Genomic DNA, 23,680 nt, shown 5'->3' on the forward strand with positions numbered 1-23,680 from the left:
TTGATTAATTCCGTGTACAAAATTAAATATATATATATATATATATATATATATATATATATATATATATATAGTTTTCTTTACCCGTGTGACATATTAGTTGATTGTATATGTTAATTAAATTGCATTTAATTCTTTCTTAAAACTTTTCATAAATTTTGTAACATTTTATGTAACATCCAAAACCCAACCTAGACGTCTAGATAAAGTCTAGAAAATTACACCAACGATACTAAAAACACCATATTTATAACGCAGACAAAATGAACCATTCATCACTTAATATCCACATAGTAATTAACTAAGTATACAATCTTTCCAAACATCATAATATCATAGAATATTGAATTTCCTAATAGTAGTATTTAAAAGAAAGATAAAAGTTTGACCGAGCTCCTGTGGCGCCAACTCGTTCAAGTTTGAAAACCACTTGAAATCCAATCAGTAAATAAATGAGTTGTGAACTCAGTGCATAAAAGACGTTCATTCAATTGAAATACATTTGAAAGATAACTCTTAAATCCCAAGATTCGATTAAGCAATAGAAGCCATTTCAGTTTAGATACGTAATGCATCGCTTACATAAATGTAACCGCCAGATTCATATGCAGTTGTTCCTACCCCCAACCTCTACACACCATCTTTGGCCATCCCAACACACCGTTAAGGGCGTTAAATGCCCAACCAACCCTATACACCATAGAGTGTTTATTTGACACATTTATAGAAACTCAGCTTAACTGCTAGATCGAAATGTGGCAATGCGCCAGATTCACATTTATACACATCGTGGCTTAGCCACCAATTCAAAACAAATTACTTCCTTCTTCACAAAATCACAACCCACGCAAATGCAGAGGAAAAGTATCCACAACATATGTAATACAGTTCAGTGTTAGAAATAGTCACTATAGTATACAAACAGTTATGTTATCCATATGTCAGTTACAGAGATCAGAGAGTTCTCATACAATCAAATTCAGATCATTCATACATTATAGAGGTCCATGTTAGTGTTGGACGACACTCACAGCATCAAAAACGAGATTCAGACCCTATCTATATGCCACACAGCCTAGACACACGCCTGTGTCCTTCGCCCATCTGGTTCCAAAACATAAACAGTGAGTTACAAGGCTTGGACACACACTCGTGTCCTTGCCCGTGTGACTCACACGGTCTAGGCACACGCCCATGTCCATGGTCATGTGGTCCTAAGTCACAAATAGTGAGTTACATAGCTTAGGCACACACCCGTGTCTATTCCCCGTGTGAATCCTGCACTTAACATGGCCACACACGGCTTGGACACACGCCCGTGTGCCTTTCCCGTGTGGCCCCAAATCAATGAACAATGAGTTACATGGCCAACCATAAGGCTGTGTGGGCTCACACGGCCTGGGCATATGCCCATGTGCCTAGCTGTGTGGCGTCAACCATCACGTTTTCTTGAGACCCAAATTCACAAAAATCGAGGTTTTTAGCACGCACCTGATCTCGTTTTAAAGTAGAATCAACACGGAGAAGTCCTAGAACTAATTTAACCATTAGACAACCAATCAAATGACTAAAACGACCAATCATTGCATACATTAACACTCAACTAAGGACGTCAAAACCTCGACGCTAAGCTTTCAACGACGAATGCTTACCGATAATTCAATAGCACTAAATCGGCACAATACGTGAATGACCACCTCCCTCCGTATTCACGCCTAAAGAAACAAAAACAACTAATTATCAGAACGTTTACACAAACAATCAAAGAATTCTCAATTTAGGAACGTAAACGGAAACTAACGAAACTTCGCAGAGGCTTAAGATTTTCTGGCAGAACTTACAAATTTAGGGGTTTCAATAATTCCGATATTCACTTGTCGAACGCAATTGAAAAAAATGAAATCAAAGGAGTAACAAGAAAGAAAAGAACAATAAAAAAAAGAAAGAAAAGGGAAAGAAGAAGGGAGAATAAAAGAACATTTAAAAAGTAATAATCCTTTGTTTTAACCACCAGCATACTTTGGGCAACAAGCAAAAATTTTCCTAACGCATACGATGAGATTCAAACTCAGGGCCAGACAGAATACAGAAAATTGCTTAACCAGTGAACCGACAGGCTCATTCTTGACACAAATTTACACTGAATCGCACTTAACTATGTAACGCATGAATAAGGGTTGTTTTAAAAATAATAAAACTTTTAACGATGCAACTTAAACTCCAGACCTTAAACACAAAAGTAGAGAACATGACCAGAAGTACAAAACTCTAATTACTGTATATACTTACCATTCAATTATCAAAATTTTGGGGCATTACAACTCTCTCCCCCTAAAAGGAATTTTGGCCTCGAAATTACCTGATTCAAATAGATACAGGTACTGTCGTCAGATCGATTCTTCAAGTTCCCATGTGGCTTCCTCGGTGCCATGGTTCTACCACAGAACTGTCACCAAAAAAACATTTTTCTTCCGCAGTACTTTAACATTAGTTTCTATGATTTGAACATGTTCTTTCTCGAATGCTAAACCCCGTCGCAACTCGATCTTGTCGATAGGAACAATATGCGAAGGATCATGTAACAACCCATTTTTTAGTGAAATCGGAACAGTAGTTTCGGGACCACAAATCCAACCCAAAAATAAAATTTATTCTTATTTTATGAGATGGTCAAGATTATAATAGAAATGTCGTGTGAAAGTGTTGATACGAAAATTTTATCGATTAAGTGTTTAATTACGAGAAGGACTAAATCTCATAAAATACGAAAGTTAAATTCTAGTAGCTATAAGGATCAAATAGTTATGGAATTCAAAAATAGAGGTCCTTATATGGTAATTAGACTATTAAGAAAATTATGTAGATTTTTCTTGGTGACTCATCCATGGAAATATAGAAAAAGGGCAAGGACTAAATTGGAAATAGCAAAATACTTAATTAATTAAAAGATGAAAAGAAAATATATCATCTTATTTTCATCATTTTCAACCTAAAAACACATGGAAATCCTAGGAGAGAGAGAAGAAACTTTCAAGGCCTAATTGAGTAACTTTTCTTGTCTCGTTTTTAGTAAATTTGATATTTTTGAAACAGGGATAATCTAATTTATCTATTTGAGGGATTAATTTGAAAAGTTATCAAGGTATGAAAAATGGGTCATGGATGTATATGTTGGAAATTAGAAATTTATGGTAGAAGATGAAAGATTATTAATAGATAAACAACTTTTACAAATTGAATTTTTTGATGAAAACATGATTTATGAACAAAAATGAAAAGTTGAAAAATTTGATGAAAAAATTTGAAATTTTACGAATACATGTGCTATAAAATTTGTAATGGGGCTTTGGGTAGGCTTGGAATAGGGAGTAATTTGCACAAGTTTCATTTTCCGAGCCTAGGGACGAAATTAGAATTTATGGAAAAGTTAGGGGCAAAATGGTAATTTTGCCTAAGACGTAAATTGAGTCCATTTAAATATGAAATGTGTGGAATTGATGGTTAAATTCATTTACATAGATCCGAACAACACTAATTTGAGGTTAGATCGAGGAAAAGAAAAGGTTTCAGATTAGTAGACTTTATACACGAACAAGTGTCGAGGTAAGTTCATTTAACTTAACCGAACTTGTAAATATGTTTAATTGAATGTTGTGTTGTATGTAATTTGACTTATATTGATATGCTTTATTTTATTGTTATAATTAATGTTTGAATACATGCTTGAAATGATGATAAAAAGGTTTAAATCCCGATTGAATATTGAATTCCTATGAATATATGCACTTTCCTGAAACGAATGAGGTCCTGCATTTGTTGCGGACGAGATTTAGCTTGGACTAGTAATCCCATTGACCTTGTTAATGAAAGGATTTAGCCTAGATGGGTAATCCTCTTATAATACCTCTCGAGTATACATTACGATTAGGGTTTAACCTGGACTGGTAATCCTAATTGGGCTATTTGAACATATGTTATATAAGGATTTAGCCTGGATTGGTAATCCTGTTATACGACATGTGACTCGAGAGTGTGTTCCTTGGTCAAGTGCCCTAAGAGGTACTCTTGAATAAGAATTGACAGATTATTGAATCGTACTCCCCGAGTGTACCACTTGAGTATCCATCAGAATTTCAATGATTCAATGGACATAAGACTTTTGACATGGCATGACAATTATGAGATGAAATGGTAATGTTTTGAATGAGTAATGCATGATGAGCTCATCTATTCTTACTTGATATATATGTAAACTGTAACATCCTGATTTTGGGCCTAGTCGGAACAGCGATTTTAGGACCACAAATCTGATGAGGAAAATTAATTTTTATTATATTTTTATGGTCTACGATTTCACAGAATGATTTTTTGAAAATTTCGTTCGAAAATTTCGACGTTTGGACACTCAATTTGGTCAAAAGGACTAAATTGTAAAAAGTGCAAAAGTTGAGTTCTACATGTTAAAAGTGTCTAATTGTTATGAGTTTTTAAATTAAAGGTCCTTAAATGGTAATTAGACCATTTTTAAGTTTGTGGAAAAAAATGGACATGGTATGATAGGTTTTTAAAAGTTTTTCATTAAGGGCATTTTAGTAAATTGGTAATTAAATGAATTAAAAATGCCAAAATAAGCCAAATTTGCTCATCTTCTTCCTCATGGCCGAGTTTTTTCATGAAAAACACCATGGATAGGGTTTTCAAGCTTTCCAAGCTTATTTGTAAGTGATCCCGAGCCCTGTTTTTAATGTTCTTTACATTTTTGAAATCTCGGTAACATATTCTAGCTATTTCTACCATTATTTTGAGCTAGGGTTTGTGTTTAAAAATTTAACCATGAATGATATACATGTATTTTGATGTTTAATGGTAGAATATGAAGCTTGAAATTGTGTTAAACAACTTTTGCTAAGTGATTTTACGTGAAAACGAGTAAAACGGCATAATCGGTAAAAATACCTAATGTTCATAAGTACATGTTAGAGTGAGAATTTGATGTTGCCATAGAAGGGAAAAATGATCAGCATGTCATAAAACATAAGAAAATAGGATGAAGTTTAATTTCTAAACATTGAGGCAAAAGTGCAAATATGCAAAAGTTTAGGGATCAAAATGAAAATTTGTAAAAATATGATTTTTGGACCCATATGAATAATGTGACTAATTATTAGGCTAAATGTGATATTATAGATGAAGGAAATCGAGATTCGGGCTTAAATTTAGAAAATACAAGGTTATGGACTAAAATGGTAAATTGTCGTTTCTGGATCAAGGTAAGTTCGTGTGTTAATAATAATGCAATACCATGCATGAATTGTAATTCTGTATTGATATATGTGAAATTGAATGACAAATTATTATTACATCAATTAAGTGTTAAATTACTATTACTTGGGTTGTATGAATTGCTACACAGTTGTACTTGATGAGATTTCGACAAGTTTGTACGTAAATAATTTATCGATTCTTTTTATTTTATTATATTTTGTTATTATATGAAATGTGGCTACCTATAGAATGACTATTTGTTGTAGATTGCAAATTGAAAAAAGACTATGAATAAATTTGTAACATGTTGGAAAGTGAGGAATTTCCCGGTTGAGCTTTCGGAATAGAAACGATACGAGTGATCTATTGTGAGGTCACGTGTGTAGTACTAAGTGCAGGCTACTACGTGTACCGGATAATTGGTCGCATGTGTAGTACTAAGTGCAGGCTACTATGCGTACCCGATAACTTCGATCACATGTGTAGTACTAAGTGCAGGCTACTACGTGTATCAGATGGTTAGGTCACGTGTGTAGTACTAAGTGTAGGCTACTACGTGTACTGGATAATTGGTCACATGTGTAGTACTAAGTGCAGGCTACTATGCATACTAGATAGCCTTGTTTACAAGTGTGAAAATATGTGCAGGCAACTGAGTATCAGTTATTATTCCGGAGAGTTCATAGGGAAAATCGATTAAGTAAAAATACATGTGAACATGATTATATGATGAATAAGTGCAGGTATATGTTTATGAAATTTATGAGCAATGTGCTCGATATCTGAGTGAACTTCGATAAGACAAAATGGATTAAATGAAATTATGTAAGAGTGAATTTTAGTAGTAAAATAGTGTTGGATAGCAGCAGTTGCGTGACTTTGAAAATTCACCAAAAATTGTGTAAGTTGAATTAAATTTCAAAAAAATTAATGAGTATATTTTCATATAAAAGAAACAGGGGGAGCAAAAGAGTTCTATATTATGTGATATTATAATTTTGTGAGACAGTGTCAGAATGAATTCGAGATCCCCTATTCTGACTTGGAAAAATTGTTAAAAATTGTAAAAAAATAATTATGAGTTATAATTTATATGAATAGAATATTCAATGAGTATACTTTCAGGAGTAATGGATGGGAACGTCGTCCGAGTCCCGAAATATGAGATAAATAATTTTTAGCAAAGAGAGGCAGAACTGTTGGACAGCAAAATAGGGGAAAATTTAATGAATAAACTGTACTAATTGACTAAACCAAAAATTCTGAAAATTTTATGAAGAAAGGTATATGAATCTAGTTTCAAGTAAAATTAAATAAACTAAATTTGGAGTTTTTTAGCTTCAGATATGAATGATTTAGTAACTATAACTCGATAAAACAGCTTAACCTGAACATGTGTAATTGTACAATTATAGTGTTTTATCTTGAAAAGCATGTTAGTAATTGATTATTAATTTCATATGGACTTACTAAGCGTAAAGCTTACCCATCCTCTCCATTTCTTTAGTATTGCCAGGTCGGCTCGGGTTTGGAGATCGTCGGAGGCAAAATCACACAATCAAACTATCATTTTTGAGAGAATTAATTCAAATATTAGAAATATCAAGTGAGTGGCATGTATAGGAAGTTGGTTTTTGATATGTATTATTATTATGATTTTGACCATACGTATCAGTCTGCATTGAGTTATCGTATATGACCATGAGATGTGGTCCTTATCCATTATGGTTTATAAGTTTAATTAATCATGCCATGTCCTATGTTTTGATGTGATGATATAGTTAGCTTTGCTTGTTATGCATGATTGGTAATACATCAGGTAAGTTAAATGCAAGCCAGTGGATCATGAATTAAATGGAAATGAGTAATGTTGCCTTGAATATGGATGTTTAATGGACAAATTAGTAACTACATTATGATGGTTTAAAATGAGAATAAGATTTAGCATGTCTAGTTCTAGTTAATGTAAGAATGTATATTATATACAGGACGGTAAGCAAATATGTTTAAAGTGAAAGACATGTTATTGCATGATTATGGATGTGTATGTGCTCATTTATGCCACGTTATATGTCTTTAAATATAAGTCTATGCATGTGTTCGAAAAGTTTTGAATTAAATGAAATTTTATGGCCTCGGTTTTCATCTATGTGTATGGTTAAGTCTGGTAATGCCTCGTACTTTGTTCCGGCCTTGGATACGGGTAAGGGGTGTTACATAAACTTTGTGACTAACATGCTTGATTGGATGCATGTGTTTAAGTAGTTTAGCCAAATGGATGGAAAACTTGTTATAGTATGCTTAGATTTAATAAATGGGATTGGTAAGTTTAGTTTCTGTTATACAAGCTTACTAAGCATATAATGCTTACTCCGTTTTATTTTTCCCCTGTTTTATAATGCTCGGAAGCTCGGGAGGGTTAGAGATCACTGGAGTATCGTCACACTATCAACTAGTCATTTTGGGTATACTTAGTAAAATCATTTTGATATAATGACATGTATAGGACAACTTGGTCAATAGTGGCTTGAAAATGATGTTTTGTAACCTAGCCATTGTAACGGCTAGTAATGGCTTATTTCGATATGATTAAGTACGTTATTTTGATATATATATACATATGTGTTAAGTTGAGTTTATGTTATCAAAGGTTGTTATTGCCTAAGTTAATCCAAGGTATGTTTATAACCACCTATGCATGTAATGATATGCCTTGTTGAATGATGAAGTTTGTTTAATTTGAATGCTTGGAATGGCTGGTATTGGTTGTGTGTTTCAAGTGCAGGTCTTGGGTGAAATTTTGGGTGAGAAATAAAGCTAGGGATGACTTTATTTTGTCTACACGGGCAGGCACATGGGCGTGTGTCTAGACCGTGTATGACACACGGCCTGGAAACATGGGCATGTGGTTAGGCCGTGTGTCCCCTGCACCTAAATTTTGAGAAACAAAGTGCTCAGAATTGGGCACATGGGTAGAGACACGGGCGTGTGTCTCAACCGTGTGGTTGACACGGCCTTGGACACGGGCGTGTTACATGGCAGTGTGAAAACTGCACCTAAATTTTGAAAATTAAATTTGCCACACGGCCTAGCACACGGGCGTGTGACTTGGCCGTGTGACTTCAATTTCTTCATGCCTTAAAAGTCAGAGAGTTACATAGGTTAGAGACACGAGCGTGTGTAGTACATAGCCTGACCACATGGGTGTGTCCCTAGACGACATGGGTGTGTGAGCCCTGTAACTTCGGAAAATTTTTGAAATGTTGCAAAAAATTTTATGAGTTTTTGATTAAGTCCCGACTAGACTCTAATGCTCGAATTGGGCTTCAAGGGCCCAGTTAAGGGACGTTTTGAATGATCTCGATAAATGAATAGTAAATTTATAAGAATTATCTATAAAATGTCTTGAATGTTTTGGTAATACTCCTAAACCCTATTTTGACAATGGGTGCGGGTTAGGGGTGTTACAGATCAGACTGATATTGTTTCAACATCGAGACATGAAACACATCATGAATTCGCTCTAACTCTGGAGATAATGCTAACTGTAAGTAACAGGTTTGACACGTTTCAAAATGAAATAAGGTCCAATAAACCTCAGGTTCAACTTACCTTTGCGTCCAAATTAGAGAACCTTTTTCCACGGTGACACCTTTAGAAACACCTGATTATATACAAAAAATTCAATATCTTTTCTTTTTAAATCAGTATAAGACTTCTGCTGATTAGAGGTGGCTTTCAGTCGATCTCAAATCAATTTCATAGTGTTCTCAGTTTTAGAAACTAGCTCAGACCCAAAACCCAGCATTCACTTAATTCTGTCCAACATAGAGGAGTACGGCATCTACGACCATACAAGGCCTCGTAGGGTGCCATCTGAATACTAGACTGGAAACTGTTATTGTATGCAAACTCAGCCAATGATAGATAATCCTCCCAACTATCCTGGAAGTCTATTACACAACCCTGAAGCATATCCTCTAGAATCTAAATAACTCACTCAGACTGTCTGTCAGTATGAAGATGATACGCAGTACTGAAATTAAGCCAGGTGCCTAAAGCCTCATGAATTTTCTTCTAGAACCGAGATGTGAATCACGGATCTTTATCAAAGCTAATTGAGATTGGAATCCCGTGTATTCTCACAATTTCGAAAATATACAATTTAGATAACTTCTGTAGGGAATAATCTATTCGGATAGGTATGAAGTGAGTGGATTTGGTCAGCCGATCAACGATGAACCAAACTGAATCTTTTTCAGTGGGGGTTAAAGGCAACACACTAACAAAATTCATCGTTACAGGCTCCCACTTCCACTAAGGAATCTTAACTGGCTGAAGCAGACCGAAAGGCAATTAATGTTCAGCCTTAACCTTTTGGCACGTCAAACAGTGGGACACAAAAGTAACTACCTCTCGTTTCAATCTAGGCTACCAGTAGAGGATCGACTGTCTCAACTCTTTGTCATTAGGCATACAAATCTAACCTCTAAAACATAGAACCTTATCGTTTTTCATGCTGAAATAAGAAGTTTCGTCCGAACCAACTTGTTGCAATCGCTGAACTAAGGACTCATCGCTCAACTGTTTAGCTCAAATTTGCTCAAGCCAAGTCGGTTTAACTTGTAATTCGGCTAATAGACCACCATTCTCAACCTAACTCAGACGAGCTAATATTTCTCTCAGATCAGTCATCGCTCTATGGCTAAGGGCATCAGCTACCACATTAGCCTTCCCCAGATGATACTTTATAGTGCAGTCATAATCCTTAAGTAACTCGACCTACCTACGTTGACAAAGGTTTAACTCCTTTTAAGTTAACAAATATTTGAGGCTCTTATGATCGGTGTAACTGCAGCTAGCTCAAGATCGTGTGTAGGGTAATTACCCTCATGTGTCTTAAGCTGTCGCAACGCATAAGCAACCACTTTACCGTTTTGCATCAGAACATATCCCAACCTAACGTACAAAACATCACTATATACTACAAATTCCCGACTTGATGTCAGTTGAACTAAAATAGGAGCTTGTGTCAGAACAAACTTGAGCTCATCGAAACTAGACTGCTGTACCTCAAACCACACAAATGGAACATTCTTGCCTAGCAACTTTGTCAGAGGTGATGCAATCAGAGAAAATTCCTCGACGAACCTTTGTTAGTAACCAGCTAGACCTAGGAAACTACAAAGCTCAGATACATTTTTTGGTTGCTTCCACTCAAATATAGCTTCTATTTTCTTAGGATCGACTCGGATCCCATCCGCAGTTACCATATAACCCAGAAAAGTGACTTCCTGTAACCAAAACTCGTACTTATTGAACTTAGCATACAACTATTTTTCTTGGAGTATCTGAAGTACAATACGAATGTGATTATCATGCTTAGATTCAGTTTTAGAATAGATCAGGATGTCATCGATAAAAATCACTACAAATTGGTCAAAGTACGATTGGAACACCTGATTCATTAAATCCATAAACCCCGCCGGGGCGTTTGTCAACCTAAAAGGCATTACCAAGAACTCATAATGACTATAAAGAGTCTTGAAGGTGGTTTTATACACGTCAATCTCTTTGACCTTAAGCTGATGGTAACCAAAATGCATATCAATTTTGGAGAAAACTAATGTCCGTTGAAATTGGTCGAACAAGTTGTCAATTCTCGGTAACGGGTACTTATTCTTGATTGTCAACTTATTCAACTGTCGATAATCTATATACATCCTCATCGATCCGTTTTTCTTCTTAACAAACAACACCGATGCCCCCACAGAGACACGCTTGGTTGGATGAACCCCCTATCATAAAGTTCTTGAAGCTACGCTTTCAGCTCAGTTAGCTCCTTTGATGCCATGCGGTATGGTGCAATGGATACCGGAGTAGTACCTGGTAACAAATCAATTCCAAATTCCATCTCTCTATCCGAACGTACTCTAGGAAATTCCTCAGGAAAGACATCCGAAAACTCTCTCATAGTGCAGATATCTCTTACAGGAACAGAATCAGATACGTAGGCAAGGTATGCCTCGTACCCCTTTTGAACTAACTTGTCTACTACAAGAGCAGAGATTACATTAGAGAGGTAATCTCGACGCTCACCAAACATGACCACTTCTTCATTCTCCTCCGTTCTCAAGGTAACTCTCTTAGTTGCACAATCTAGACCGACTCGACATTCTATAAGCCAATCTATTCCCAAAATCAAATCAAACTCATTAAAGGGTAACTCCATGAGGTCAGCTGGAAATACCATACCCTGGATCTCTAGGGGCACCCATCTGTATACTCTATCAACCCAAATTGACTGACCTAAAGAACTAATCACAGAAAACTCTCTAGCAATATTTTTAGTAGTTAAACCCAGATTTGTAGAAACAACACTAGCTATATACAAGTGAGTAGATCCAATATCAATGAGAGCATAGTATGGAATAGAATGAATAAAGAATATACCTACAATGACATCAACATCATCCCTATCCTCATAGTGCCTCGCCGCATAAACTAGTGCTAGTTGACGAGCCTCAGTTAGACTTGCACCACTACCCGGTGCTCTCTGTCCTCTCCCCGAACCATTACCCTTTCTACCAATACGATGACCTCTAAGTGATTGCTGAACCACTCTCAGAGGCTGAAAAAAACTTGGGACTAGAGTCTGTGTCGTAGTTGGTACCTGATTAGATCCACGGGGGCAATCCCTAACTTGATGCTCCATCGACCTGCAAGGGAGGCACGCTCCTAATTTCCTCCAGCACTTGTTTGGATGACGTTTCCCACAATCACTGCACAACTGAATCTCAGTCACTATAGCTGGTGCTTCAGGCCTCTAGAGCTTATCAAATCTTGTCCATTTATTAGGGCACTATCCAGAACCAAAAGGACCCAAATTTGTTTTATCTTACTCTGATCCTTCTCATGGTCACGCCGCTTGTGCTAAGTGCGCTTCACCTCTTCCACTATTTTTCTGGAACCGTAAAAACCCACTCTCTTTGAGGAGTTATTAGAACCCATAGAGCATATCAATCCTTCCTTAAACCTCATGCACTTATTGTAGTCAGACGCTACCAATGCCGGTGCAAACCTGCTCAGTCGCAGAAACTTGGCTTCATATTCAACCACAGATTGGTTGCCCAGAACTAGGCTCACAAACTCACGTCGGCGAGCCTCAACATAACTCGTCTCAATATACTTTCTCTGGAATGTGTTCTTAAAATAATTCCAGGTAATATGTTCGAGCCGAGCACCATATTCAACCATCAGCCATCACTGATAAGCTTCGTCCCAAAGTAGGGACACCGCACCCCTTAATTTCTGAGTGGAAGTGTAATCGAGATCAGTCATGATACATTCGGTAGCCTTGAGCCAATATTTATCAACAGTAGGAGTGACTCCTATGACGCCTCTGACAATTCAGCCCCATTCGACCGATGTTGTTTAGTAACTGACCCTCAGCCTCCCGATTCAGAATGGGGCCCTATGACCCTCTCCAGTGCTCGAATCATAGCCTAAGACAGTGCGTCGTCTCAGGCCGTCGAATTATAGGACTTCATCTCTGCAATAGGAGTACCAATTGTCTTACTGGTCTCCAGGTTGGGCATACTACCCATAAAGGATGACGCTGCTCGAGCTCTTCCTTGGCATCCACGGCACCTACAAGCTTCCTGTCCACGACTACCGCGGGAACTCATAATAGCAATCTATCTACAATGTCAGAGTGCATAAATCAGTTCAGACTTTCATCAGAACAATCCACTAGCTCACATCAGAGTATTTAACCACATAACAATTTATGTAATACGGTGTTCCAGTTAAACATTACAACAGAAAAGAATACTTACAGGTTCGACGTTGAAAGCTCGGTCATTTACTACTATTTCAGTTTTCAGATTGACTCAGACATCATATTCTCATTTAACAACTTTTTATCACACATTTTGAGCCCAAACAAAGCCTGAGTTTTGACTAACTTGACTCTGATACCACTAAATATAACACCTTAAATACGGTCTAGACGTTCAAACCAAGTCAAGAGAATTACATCAACGATACAAAAAACACCACATTTACAACGCAGTCAAAATGAACCATTCATCACTTAATATCTAAAAAACAATTAAATAAATATGTAATCTTTCCAAACATCATAACATCATAAAATACTGAATTTCCTAATAGTAATTTCTAAAAGAAAGATAAAAACTTGATTGAGCTCCCGTGGCGCCGACCAGTTCAAGTTTGAGAACCACCTAAAATCCAATCAGTAAATAAATGAGTTGTGAACTTAGTGCATAAAAGACGTTCATTCAATTGAAATACATTTGAAAGATAATTCTTGAATCCCAAGATTTGATTAAGTAACAGAAGCCATTTCAGTTCAGATACAGAACATATCAGTTACATAAACAAAAGCAGTTTCAAATTCATATGTAGTTATTCCTGCCCCCAACCTCTACACACCATCTTCGGCCATCCCAACACACCGTTAAGGGCATTAAATGCCCAACCAACCCTACACACTATAGAGTCTCTATTTGACATGTTTACAGAGAAGCAGCTTAGCTGCTAGATCAAAAAAGCGGCAATACGTCAGATTCACATTTATACACATCATGGCTTAGCCACCAATTCAGAAGAGATTACTTCCTTCTTCACAAAATCCCAACCCATGCAGATGTAGTGTAATGCCCCTAACCCGTATCCGTCACCAAAATAGGGTTTTGGAGCATTACCGGGACATTCAGAAACATTTACAAATAACTTATGTGTATTACTATTCATTTACCAATATCATTCATAACGTCCCTTGATTGGACCCTTGAGGTCTAATACGAGTATTAAAATTGAGTCGAGACATAATCGGGATCTCTAAGAATTTTTTACGAAATTTCAAAATTTTTCTAATGTGCAGGGCTCACATGCCCCTGTGGTCCAAGGGACACGCTCGTGTTGGAGGCCGTGTTCTACCCTATGTAACACTCTGACTTACACCTATGGCCATGCCACACGCCCGTGTGCTAGATCCTGTGATTAATTAAATCAATTCGAAATTAGGTGCAAGTTTCAGATGGCCAAGACACACGCCCGTGTTCTAGGCTGTGTAGCACACACGGTCGAGACATATGCCTGTGTCTCTGCTCATGTACCCAATTCTGAGCATTCTGTTTCTCAAATTTAAGGTGCAGGGGACACATGGCCTAACCACATACCCATGTCTCTGCCCGTGTGACCAATTATGAGCATTCTGTTTCTCAAAATTAAGGTACAGGTGACACACGACCTAACCACATGCCCATGTTACTAGGCCGTGTGTTACCCACGGTCTAGACACACGCTTGTGTGTCACCCTTGTGGACAAAATAAAGCCATTTCTAGCTTCATTTCTCACCCAAAATTTCACCCAAGACCTGCACTTGAAACGTACATCCAATACCAACCAATTCAAGCATACATGATCACAACCTTACCTTAGTTTAACTTAGGCATTCACAACATTGATCACATATTTTTAACATAACACATGTGTATATATGTATATCATAATAATTTACTTAGTCATACCAAAATGAATTAATACTAGCCATTCCAATGGCTAGGTTACAAAATAACATTTCAAGGCACTATTGGCAAAGTTGTCCGATACATGTCATTATACCCAAAATGATTTCACTAAATATACCCAAAATGCTAGTTGATAATGTGACAATGCTCCAATGATCTTCCAACCTTCACAAGCTTCTAAGCACTATAAAACGAGGGAAAATAAAAAGGAGTAAGCATTGCATGCTTAGTAAGTTCGTATAATGGAAAATAAACTTACCAATCTTGCTTTTTAAATTTAGGCATACAATGTTATGTTTCGATCCATTTAGGTAAATTGCCTAATCACATTCATTCAATCAAACATGTTAGTCACCAAAATCTTCATATTAGTCAAGTAACATAGTTGAGTTCATGATGCAATACTCTTTCAAGACATTATCAATTCATCTCAAAGTTCTCATGCCATGTCAAGAGTTTTATATCCGTTGAATCATTGAATTCCAATGGATGCTTAAGTAGTACACTCGAAGTGTACGATTCAATAATCTGTCAATTCCTTATTCAAGGGTACCCTTAGGGCACTTAACCAAGAAACACTCTCTCGAGCCACTTATCATATAACAGGCTTACCAGTCCAAGCTAAATCCTTTATATAACATATGCTCAGAGGAGCTTGATTAGGATTACCAGTCCAAGCTAAACCCTAATCATAAAGTATGCTCGAGAGGTTTTATGTCGGGATTACCCAACCGAGCTAAATCCTTTCTATAACAAGGTCAATGGGATTACTCGTCTGAGCTAAATCCCGTCCGCAACAAATTTAGGATCTTTTTAGTTTCAGGAAAGCGCATATAATCATCAAAATCCACATTCAATTGGGACTTAACCCTTTATCACCATTTCAAGCATGTATCAATTTTCCATCATAGCGTACAAGTAAGGCACATCAACATAAACCATATTACATACAACTATAATATTCAATTAACATAGTTACATGCCCGATTAAGTTACACGAACTTACCTCGACACTTGTTCACGTAAAAGTCTACTAATCTGAATTTTTTTTTCCTCGACCTAACCTCGAATTAGTGTTGTTCGGATCCAGTTAGGTCTTGAAAGTTTATTTTCTCTCTCCTAGGGTTTCCATGTGTTTTAGGTTAAAGATGACATAAAATAAGATGATTTCTTTTATCATCTTTTTAATTAATTAAATATTTTAGTATTTTCAATTTAGTCTTTACCCTTTTTCTATAATTTTATGGATGAGTCACCAAGAAAAATCTACATACTATTCTTAATGGTCTAATTACCATATAAGGACCTCTAGTTTTGAATTCCATTTCTATTTTATCCTTATAGCTACTAGAATTTAATTTTCGCATTTTATGCGATTTAGTCCTCGTAATTAAGCACTAAATCGATAAAATTTTTGTATCAAAATTTTCACTCGACATATCTACCATATTACGGTCCATATAAAATAAAAATAAATCATATTTTTGGGTCAAATTTGTGGTCCTGAAACCACTGTTTCTATTTCACTGAAAAATGGTCTGTTACAACTCTCCGCCTTTAAGGATTTTCATCCTCGAAAATTTTACTAGTAAAAAGATTCCGATATTGCTTCCTCATATTATCTTCTGGCTCCCAGGTAGCCTCTTCTATACAGTGTCATTTCCAAAGAACTTTTACTAAAGCTACTTTTTTATTTCTTAACTCTTTTGTTTCCCGAGCTAAGATTTTGATTGGTTCTTCACCATATGTCATATCAGGCTAGATTTCTACCTCTATCAGAGAGATAACATGTGAAGGATCGGATCGATATCGTCGTAGCATAGACACATGAAAAACATTATGAATCCGATCAAGCTCTAGTGGTAAAGCTAACCAATATGCAACCGGTCCAATTCTTTCTATAATCTCATATGGTCCAATAAATCGTGGACTCAGTTTTCCTTTGCGCCCAAACCAGAGAACTTTCTTCTAAGGTGACACTTTCAAGAATATTTTGTCACCAACTTGAAATTCTATTTCTTTTCGTTTCAAATCAGAGGAGGAATTTGTTGAACAGAGGCTGCTTTCAAACTGTCCCGAATTACTTTCACTTTTTCCTCGGTCTCTCAGATCAAGTCAAATCCGTGTAACTTTTTCTTACTGAGTTTTGTACAATATAATGGAGTTCTACATTTGTGTCAATAGAAGGCTTCATACGGTACCATTTTAATACTAGACTGATAACTGTTATTATAAGCAAATTCAACCAAAGGCAAGTACCTTTCCCAGTTAGCTTCAAACTCAAGTACACAACACCGAAGCATATCTTCCAAGATTTGTATTACCTGTTCAGATTGACCATCTGTCTGGGGGTGAAATGCAGTACTAAAGTGTAACTGAGTTCCCAGAGCTTTTTGCAATTTGCTCTAGAATCAAGATGTAAACCGAGGATCTCTATCTGAAGTAATGGAGACAGGCACTCCATGCAATCTGACAATCTCAGAAACATATAATTTAGCCAATCTATCCAAGGAATAATCCATACGTATCGGAATAAAGTGTGTAGACTTTGTCAACCGATCAACAATTACCCAAATGGCATATTTCTTCTTTGGAGAAAGGGGTAACCTCGTTACAAAGTCCATAGTAATTCTTTCCATTTCCATTCAGGTATCGTAACTGGATGCAATAGTCTAGAAGGCAATTGATGTTCAGCTTTTACTTGCTAACATATCAAACACTTAGATATGAACTCAGAAATATCTCGTTTCATTCCCAGCCACTAGTACATCTTTTTCAAATCATTATACATTTTATTACTACCGGGATGTACAGACATGTTACCATTGTGAGCTTCGTTTAAGATCTTTTGCACTAGTTCTGAATCTTTCGGTACACATGCTCTTCCTCTGAATAACAAACAACCATTAGCCCTGATCTGAAATTTTGAGTCAAGAGTCGGTTCACTTTGTACCCATCTTGCTTGCAACTTACTATCATTTTTCTAAGCTTCAGAGATCTGTTGCAAAAACATTGATCTAGCTTTTAACTCGGCTATGATTGAACCATCATCAGACAACAATAATCGGGTATTCATTGCTCGCAGAGTATACAAGGATTTTCTGCTCAAAGCATCTGCCACTACATTAGATTTCCCTAGATGGTAGTCAATAACAAGATCATAATCTTTCAATAACTCAAGCCATCTACGCTATCTAAAATTCAAATCTTTTTGTGACATCAAATATTTTAGACTTCTATGATCAGTGAATATGTGACATGTTTTACCAAATAAGTAATGCCGCCAGATTTTCAATGTAAACATTATGGCCGCCAATTCAAGATCGTGTGTCGGGTAGTTCTTTTTATGTGGCTTTAGCTGTTGTAAAGCATAGGCTACTACCTTACCATCCGAAATCAAAACACAACCTAAACCATTCAATGGCGCATCATTGTAAACTACAAATTCCTTACGCGATTCAGGGTGGACTGACACTGGAGCTTCTGTCAATAAAGCTTTTAATCTATCAAAACTCTACTGGTCTTTATCAGTCCATTCAAATTTCATATCTTTCTGTAACAAACGAGTCATCAAAGAAGCTGTCATTGAATTTTTTTTTTACAAATCTCTGATAATAACTAGCTAGTCCTAGAAAACTTCGGACTTCAGACACATTCTTCAGCGACTTCCAATTAACAATGGCTAAAATTTTATTCGGTTTACCCCAACACCTTCAGCAGACTCAATATGCCTAAGGAAACTAACTTCCTGTAGCGAAAATACACATTTACTGAATTTGGCGTACAATTGTTTCTCTCGCAGGGTTTGCAACACTATTCTCAAATGTTCAGCATGTTCATTTTCATCTCGAGAGTAAACCAAAATATCATCTATAAATACCACTAAAAACCTTTCTAAATACGGGCAGAAAATTATGTTCATCAAATCTATAAACACTACAGGTGCATTTGTCAAGCCGAATGGCATTACAAGAAACTCATAGTGTTCATACTTAGTTCTAAAAACTGTCTTTGGTACATCCAATTCTTTTACCTGTAGTTGATAGTAACCAGAACAGAGATCAATCTTCGAAAATACAGTAGCACACTTTAATTGGTCAAACAAGTCATCGATCTGTGGTAATGGATACTTGTTTTTATTGTAACTTTGTTGAGCTGTCTGTAATCAATGCACAGCCTCAACGATCCATCCTTCTTCTTTACAAATAGAATCAGCGCACCCCAGGGTGAGAAACTAGGTCGAGCAAAACCTCTGTTAATCAACTCTTGCAACTGTACTTTCAGCTCTTTCAATTCAGTAGGAGTCATTTTGTAAGGTGCTGTAGATATAAGTGTTGTACCCGGAACAAGATCTATAGAGAATTCCACTTCTCTATCCGGTGGTAAACCAGGTAATTCCTCTGAGAATACATCAGGAAATTCACATGCAACCGGCACTGACTGAATCTTTGAATCAGATACTTTGGTATCCATTACATATGCAAGATAGGCATCATACCCCTTTCTAACATATTTCTGTGCTGATATTGCAGAAATCACATTAGGTAATCCATCCAGTTTATCAAATTCAACATGAAGTAATTCACCATTCTCGCATTTTGATACAATATATTTCTATTTTTAGTTTACCACTGCATTATATCAGGTTAACCAATCCATTCCCAAGATCACATCAAATTCATCAAATGGAAATAACATCAAGTCAGCTGAAAAGCAATAACCTTTTACCATCAATGGATAGTTCTTACAAACTTTATCCACCATAACACACTGGCCCAGGGGGCTTGAAACTTTAACCACAAATTCAGTAAATTCAACAGGTAAATTTTTAACAGTTACAAAGTTTATGCATATGTATGAATGTGTGGAACCAAGATCAATCAAAGCAGTAATATCAGTATCAATTAGAGAAAATGTACCTGTACTGATGTCTAATGCAGAGGCTTCTTTTCTAAAATGAATAGTATATGTCCTTATAGGTGCTCTTGCCTCTGATCTAACTATTCTATCCTTGGTAGTACCTCAACTGCCACCAACATTATCGGAATGGCGGGGTGGTCTGCCCCTCGAGATAGGATTACTAGGCTTTAGAGCTGGTTCTATCTCATTTTCAACTTTTTCGGGACAATCCCTGAAAAAATGGTCAAGTGAACCACATCCAAAACAAGCTCCACTTCTACACCAAAATTCGCCATGATGGAATTTCTTACAATGTTTACATTTTGGTTTGGGATTACCAACACTACCCACACTGGTCACAGATGAAGATGAAGACCTCGGGTTAGAATGTTGAGAGCCCTGTTTTCTTACAGAGTATCTCGTAGAGGTGGTCACACGATCATAATACTTCTTTAATTTCTTAGAAGTAAATGATTGTGACTTACTTATAGTTCTTTTTCTAGAAACCCGAGCCTCTCTTTCGGTTTGTTTCTTTTCTTTACTTAGTTCCTCATCTTTGTGTGTTCAGCTGGCTAGCGCCTTAAATTTCCTTATTTCGACAATCCCAATCAATAACTTGATATCTTTATTTAGGCCCTCTTCAAAGCTTTTATACATTTTAGCCTCGATTAAAACCCATTCTCTGGCATACTTACTGAGTCGAAAAAATTCTCGTTCATTTTCGGATACGGTCATGTTTCCTTTTTGAGCTCTAGAAATTCTTTCTTTTTCTGATCCATAAATCTCTGACTAACATACTTCTTCCTGAATTCAGCCTGGAAGAATTCCCATGTAACATTTCTCTCGGTACAACTAAAGTTATGGTAGTCCACAAATGATAAGTTGTATCTTTTAGTAGGGATACTGTAAATTTCAAACATTCTGTAGGTGTGCAGGATAGTTTATCAAAAACCCGAATAGTATTTTTCAACCAAAACTCAACCCTTTCTGGATCATCATCTGCAGTAGCTCTAAATTCTTCTACCCCATGCTTGTGGATTTTATCTATCCGAGACTTACCAATTCTAATAGGTTTGATACCTTGTGGTGCCTCAAGAATCGGTTGGGGAGGGAGGTCGTTGTACAACAAGGTTTGTTCTCAAGTACTGGATAAACTATTCATTCATCATTTGAAAGAAGGCTTATTTTGCCTCCTTACTTCGGCCCTCAGACACGGGCCTTTCACTACCAGGAGAAGGCGCAACTCTTTGTACTGAAGCTGAAGCATTACTCTCAACTTCCTCAGATTCTGCTCTAACTCAGTTGAATGACATTACTATATGAAAAACACATTTAAAATGATCAGGAGTTATCACACTATCACAATTTATATAATGGCATGTATAGCTAAACTCGTGTTTGCTACGTCAAATCCCAGATTCGACTAAACCGTAGCTCTAATACCACTAAATGTAACACCCCTAACCCGTATCTGTCGCCAGAATAGGGTCTCAAAGCATTACCAAAACATTCAGAAACATTTACAAATAACTTAAGTGAATTACTATTCATTTACTGAGATCATTCATGACGTTCCTTGATTAGACCTTCGAGGTCCAATATGAGCATTAAAATCCAGTTGGGACTTAATGGGGATCTCTAAAAATTTTTTGCGGAATTACAAAATTTTTCCAATGCACAGGACTCACACACTCGTGTGGTCCAAGGAACACGCCCGTGTCAGAGGCTGTGTTTGACCCCGTGTAACACTCTGACTTGCACACATGGTATGCCACACGCCTGTGTGCTAGGTCCTGTGGCTAATTTGAAATTAGGTACAGGTTTCACACGGCCAAGACACACACGCCCGTGTTCTAGGTAGTGTGGCACATACGGTTGAGACACACGCCCGTGTCTCTATCCTTTTACCCAATTTTGAGGATTCTGTTTCTCAAAATTAAGGTACAGGTGACACACAGCCTAACCACATACCCGTGTTACTAGGCCGTGTGTCATACATGGTTTAGACGCACGCCCGTGTGTCTACCCGTAAGGACAAAATGAAGCTATTTCTAGCTTCATTTCTAACCCAAAATTTCACCCAAGACTTGCACTTGAAACACTCATCCAATACCAACCAATTCAAGCATCCAAATTGGGCAATTTCTATCATGCACAAGGCATATCACTACCAGCATGCATGATCACAACCTTACCTTAGTTTAACTTAGGCATTCATAACACTGATCACATATTTTTAACATAACACATGTGTATATATGTATATCATAATAATCTACTTAGTCATACCAAAATGAATCAATACTAGCCATTCCAATGGCTAGGTTACAAAATAACATTTCAAGGCACTATTGGCCAAGTTGTCCTATACATGCCATTATACCCAAAATGATTTCACTAAATATACCAAAAATGCTAGTTTATAGTGTGACGATGCTCTAATGATCTTCCAACCTTCACGAGCTTCCGAGCATTATAAAACAAGGGAAAATAAAACAGAGTAAGCATTATATGTTTAGTAAGTTTGTATAATGGAAACTAAACTTACCAATCTTGCTTATTAAATTTAGGCATACAATGTTATGTTTCGATCCATTTAGCTAAATTGCCTAATCACATTCATTCAATCAAACATGTTAGTCACCAAAATCTTCATATTAGTCAAGTAACATATATGAGCTCATGATGCAATACTCTTTCAAGAAGTTATCAATTCATCTCAAAGTTCTCATGCCATGTCAAAAATTTTTTGTCCGTTGAATCATTGAATTCCGATAGATGCTTAAGTAGTACATTCAAAGTGTACGATTCAATAATCCGTCAATTCCTTATTCAATGGTACCCCTTAAGGCAGTTAACCAAGAAACACTCTCTCAAGCCACTTATCGTATAACAGGATTACCAGTCCAGGCTAAATCCTTTATATAACATATGCTTAGAAGAGCTCAATTAGAATTACCAGTCTAGGCTAAACCCTAATCATAACGTATGCTCAAGAGGAATTATGTCGGGATTACCAATCCGGGCTAAATCCTTTTTATAACAAGGTCAATAAGATTACTCGTTCGAACTAAATCCTGTCTGCAACAAATTTAGGACCTTATTAGTTTCAAGAAAGCACATATAATCCTTGAAATCTACATTCAATTGGGACTTAACCCTTTATCACCATTTCAAGCATGTATCAATTTTCCATCATAGCATACAAGTAAGGCACATCAGCATAGACCACATTACATACAAGCACAACATTCAATTAACATAATTACATGCCCGATTAAGTTACATGAACTTACCTCGACACTTGTTCGCGTAAAAGTCTACTAATCCGAAATCTTTTTTTTTTCTCGATCTAACCTAGAATTAGTGTTGTTCGGATCCAATTAGGCCTTGAAAGTTTTTTTCTCTCTCCTAGGGTTTCCATGTGTTTTAGATTGAAGATGACATAAAATAAGATGATTTCTTTTATCATCTTTTTAAATAATTAAGTATTTTGGTATTTCTAATTTAGTCAATGCCCTTTTTCTATAATTCCATGGATCAGTCACCAAGAAAAATCAACATGCTATTCTTAATGGTCTAATTACCATATAAGGACCTCTAGTTTTGAATTCCATAGCTATTTGATCCCTATAGCTACTAGAATTCAACTTTCGCATTTTATGCGATTTAGTCCTTCTCGTAATTAAGCACTAAATCGGTAAAATTTTCGTATCAAAATTTTTATACGACATATCTACCGTATTACGATACATATAATAAAATAAAAATAAATCACATTCTTGGGTTAGATTTGTAGTCCTAAAACCATTGTTCCGGTTTCACTGCAAAATGGGCTGTTACATGCAGAGTAAAAGTATCCACAACATATGTAACATAGTTCAGTGTCGGAAATAGTCACTAAAATATACAAACAGTTATGTTATCCATATGTCAGTTATAGAGCATCAAATAGTTC

General features: G+C 36.5%; 1 protein-coding gene across 1 annotated transcript; it reads right to left on the bottom strand.

Annotated features, from left to right (window-relative positions):
- Nucleotides 1–10,421: 10,421 nt before the first annotated feature.
- On the bottom strand, nt 10,422–12,522 carry LOC108481858 (uncharacterized). Its single transcript, XM_017784931.1, has 4 exons — nt 12,214–12,522; nt 11,141–12,091; nt 10,714–10,767; nt 10,422–10,559 (listed from the first exon to the last, which is right to left on the bottom strand). The coding sequence occupies exons 1-4, from the start codon at nt 12,520–12,522 to the stop codon at nt 10,422–10,424; spliced, it is 1,452 nt and encodes a 483-aa protein (XP_017640420.1).
- Nucleotides 12,523–23,680: the final 11,158 nt, after the last annotated feature.

This window comes from Gossypium arboreum, chromosome 1, assembly GCF_025698485.1.
Source record: "Gossypium arboreum isolate Shixiya-1 chromosome 1, ASM2569848v2, whole genome shotgun sequence".
Taxonomy (NCBI): domain Eukaryota; kingdom Viridiplantae; phylum Streptophyta; class Magnoliopsida; order Malvales; family Malvaceae; genus Gossypium; species Gossypium arboreum.

Bases quoted from the DNA above. Each gene is read 5' to 3' on its own strand.
- LOC108481858 (XM_017784931.1), bottom strand. From the start codon at position 12,522: ATGGTTGAATATGGTGCTCGGCTCGAACATATTACCTGGAATTATTTT. The intron at 12,092-12,213 runs GTGAAGCGCACT...GATAAGCTCTAG, and splicing joins CCAGAAAAATAGTGGAAGAG to AGGCCTGAAGCACCAGCTAT. The intron at 10,560-10,713 runs GTACTTTGACCA...TTTTGGTTACAG, and splicing joins ATGAATCAGGTGTTCCAATC to GAAGTCACTTTTCTGGGTTA.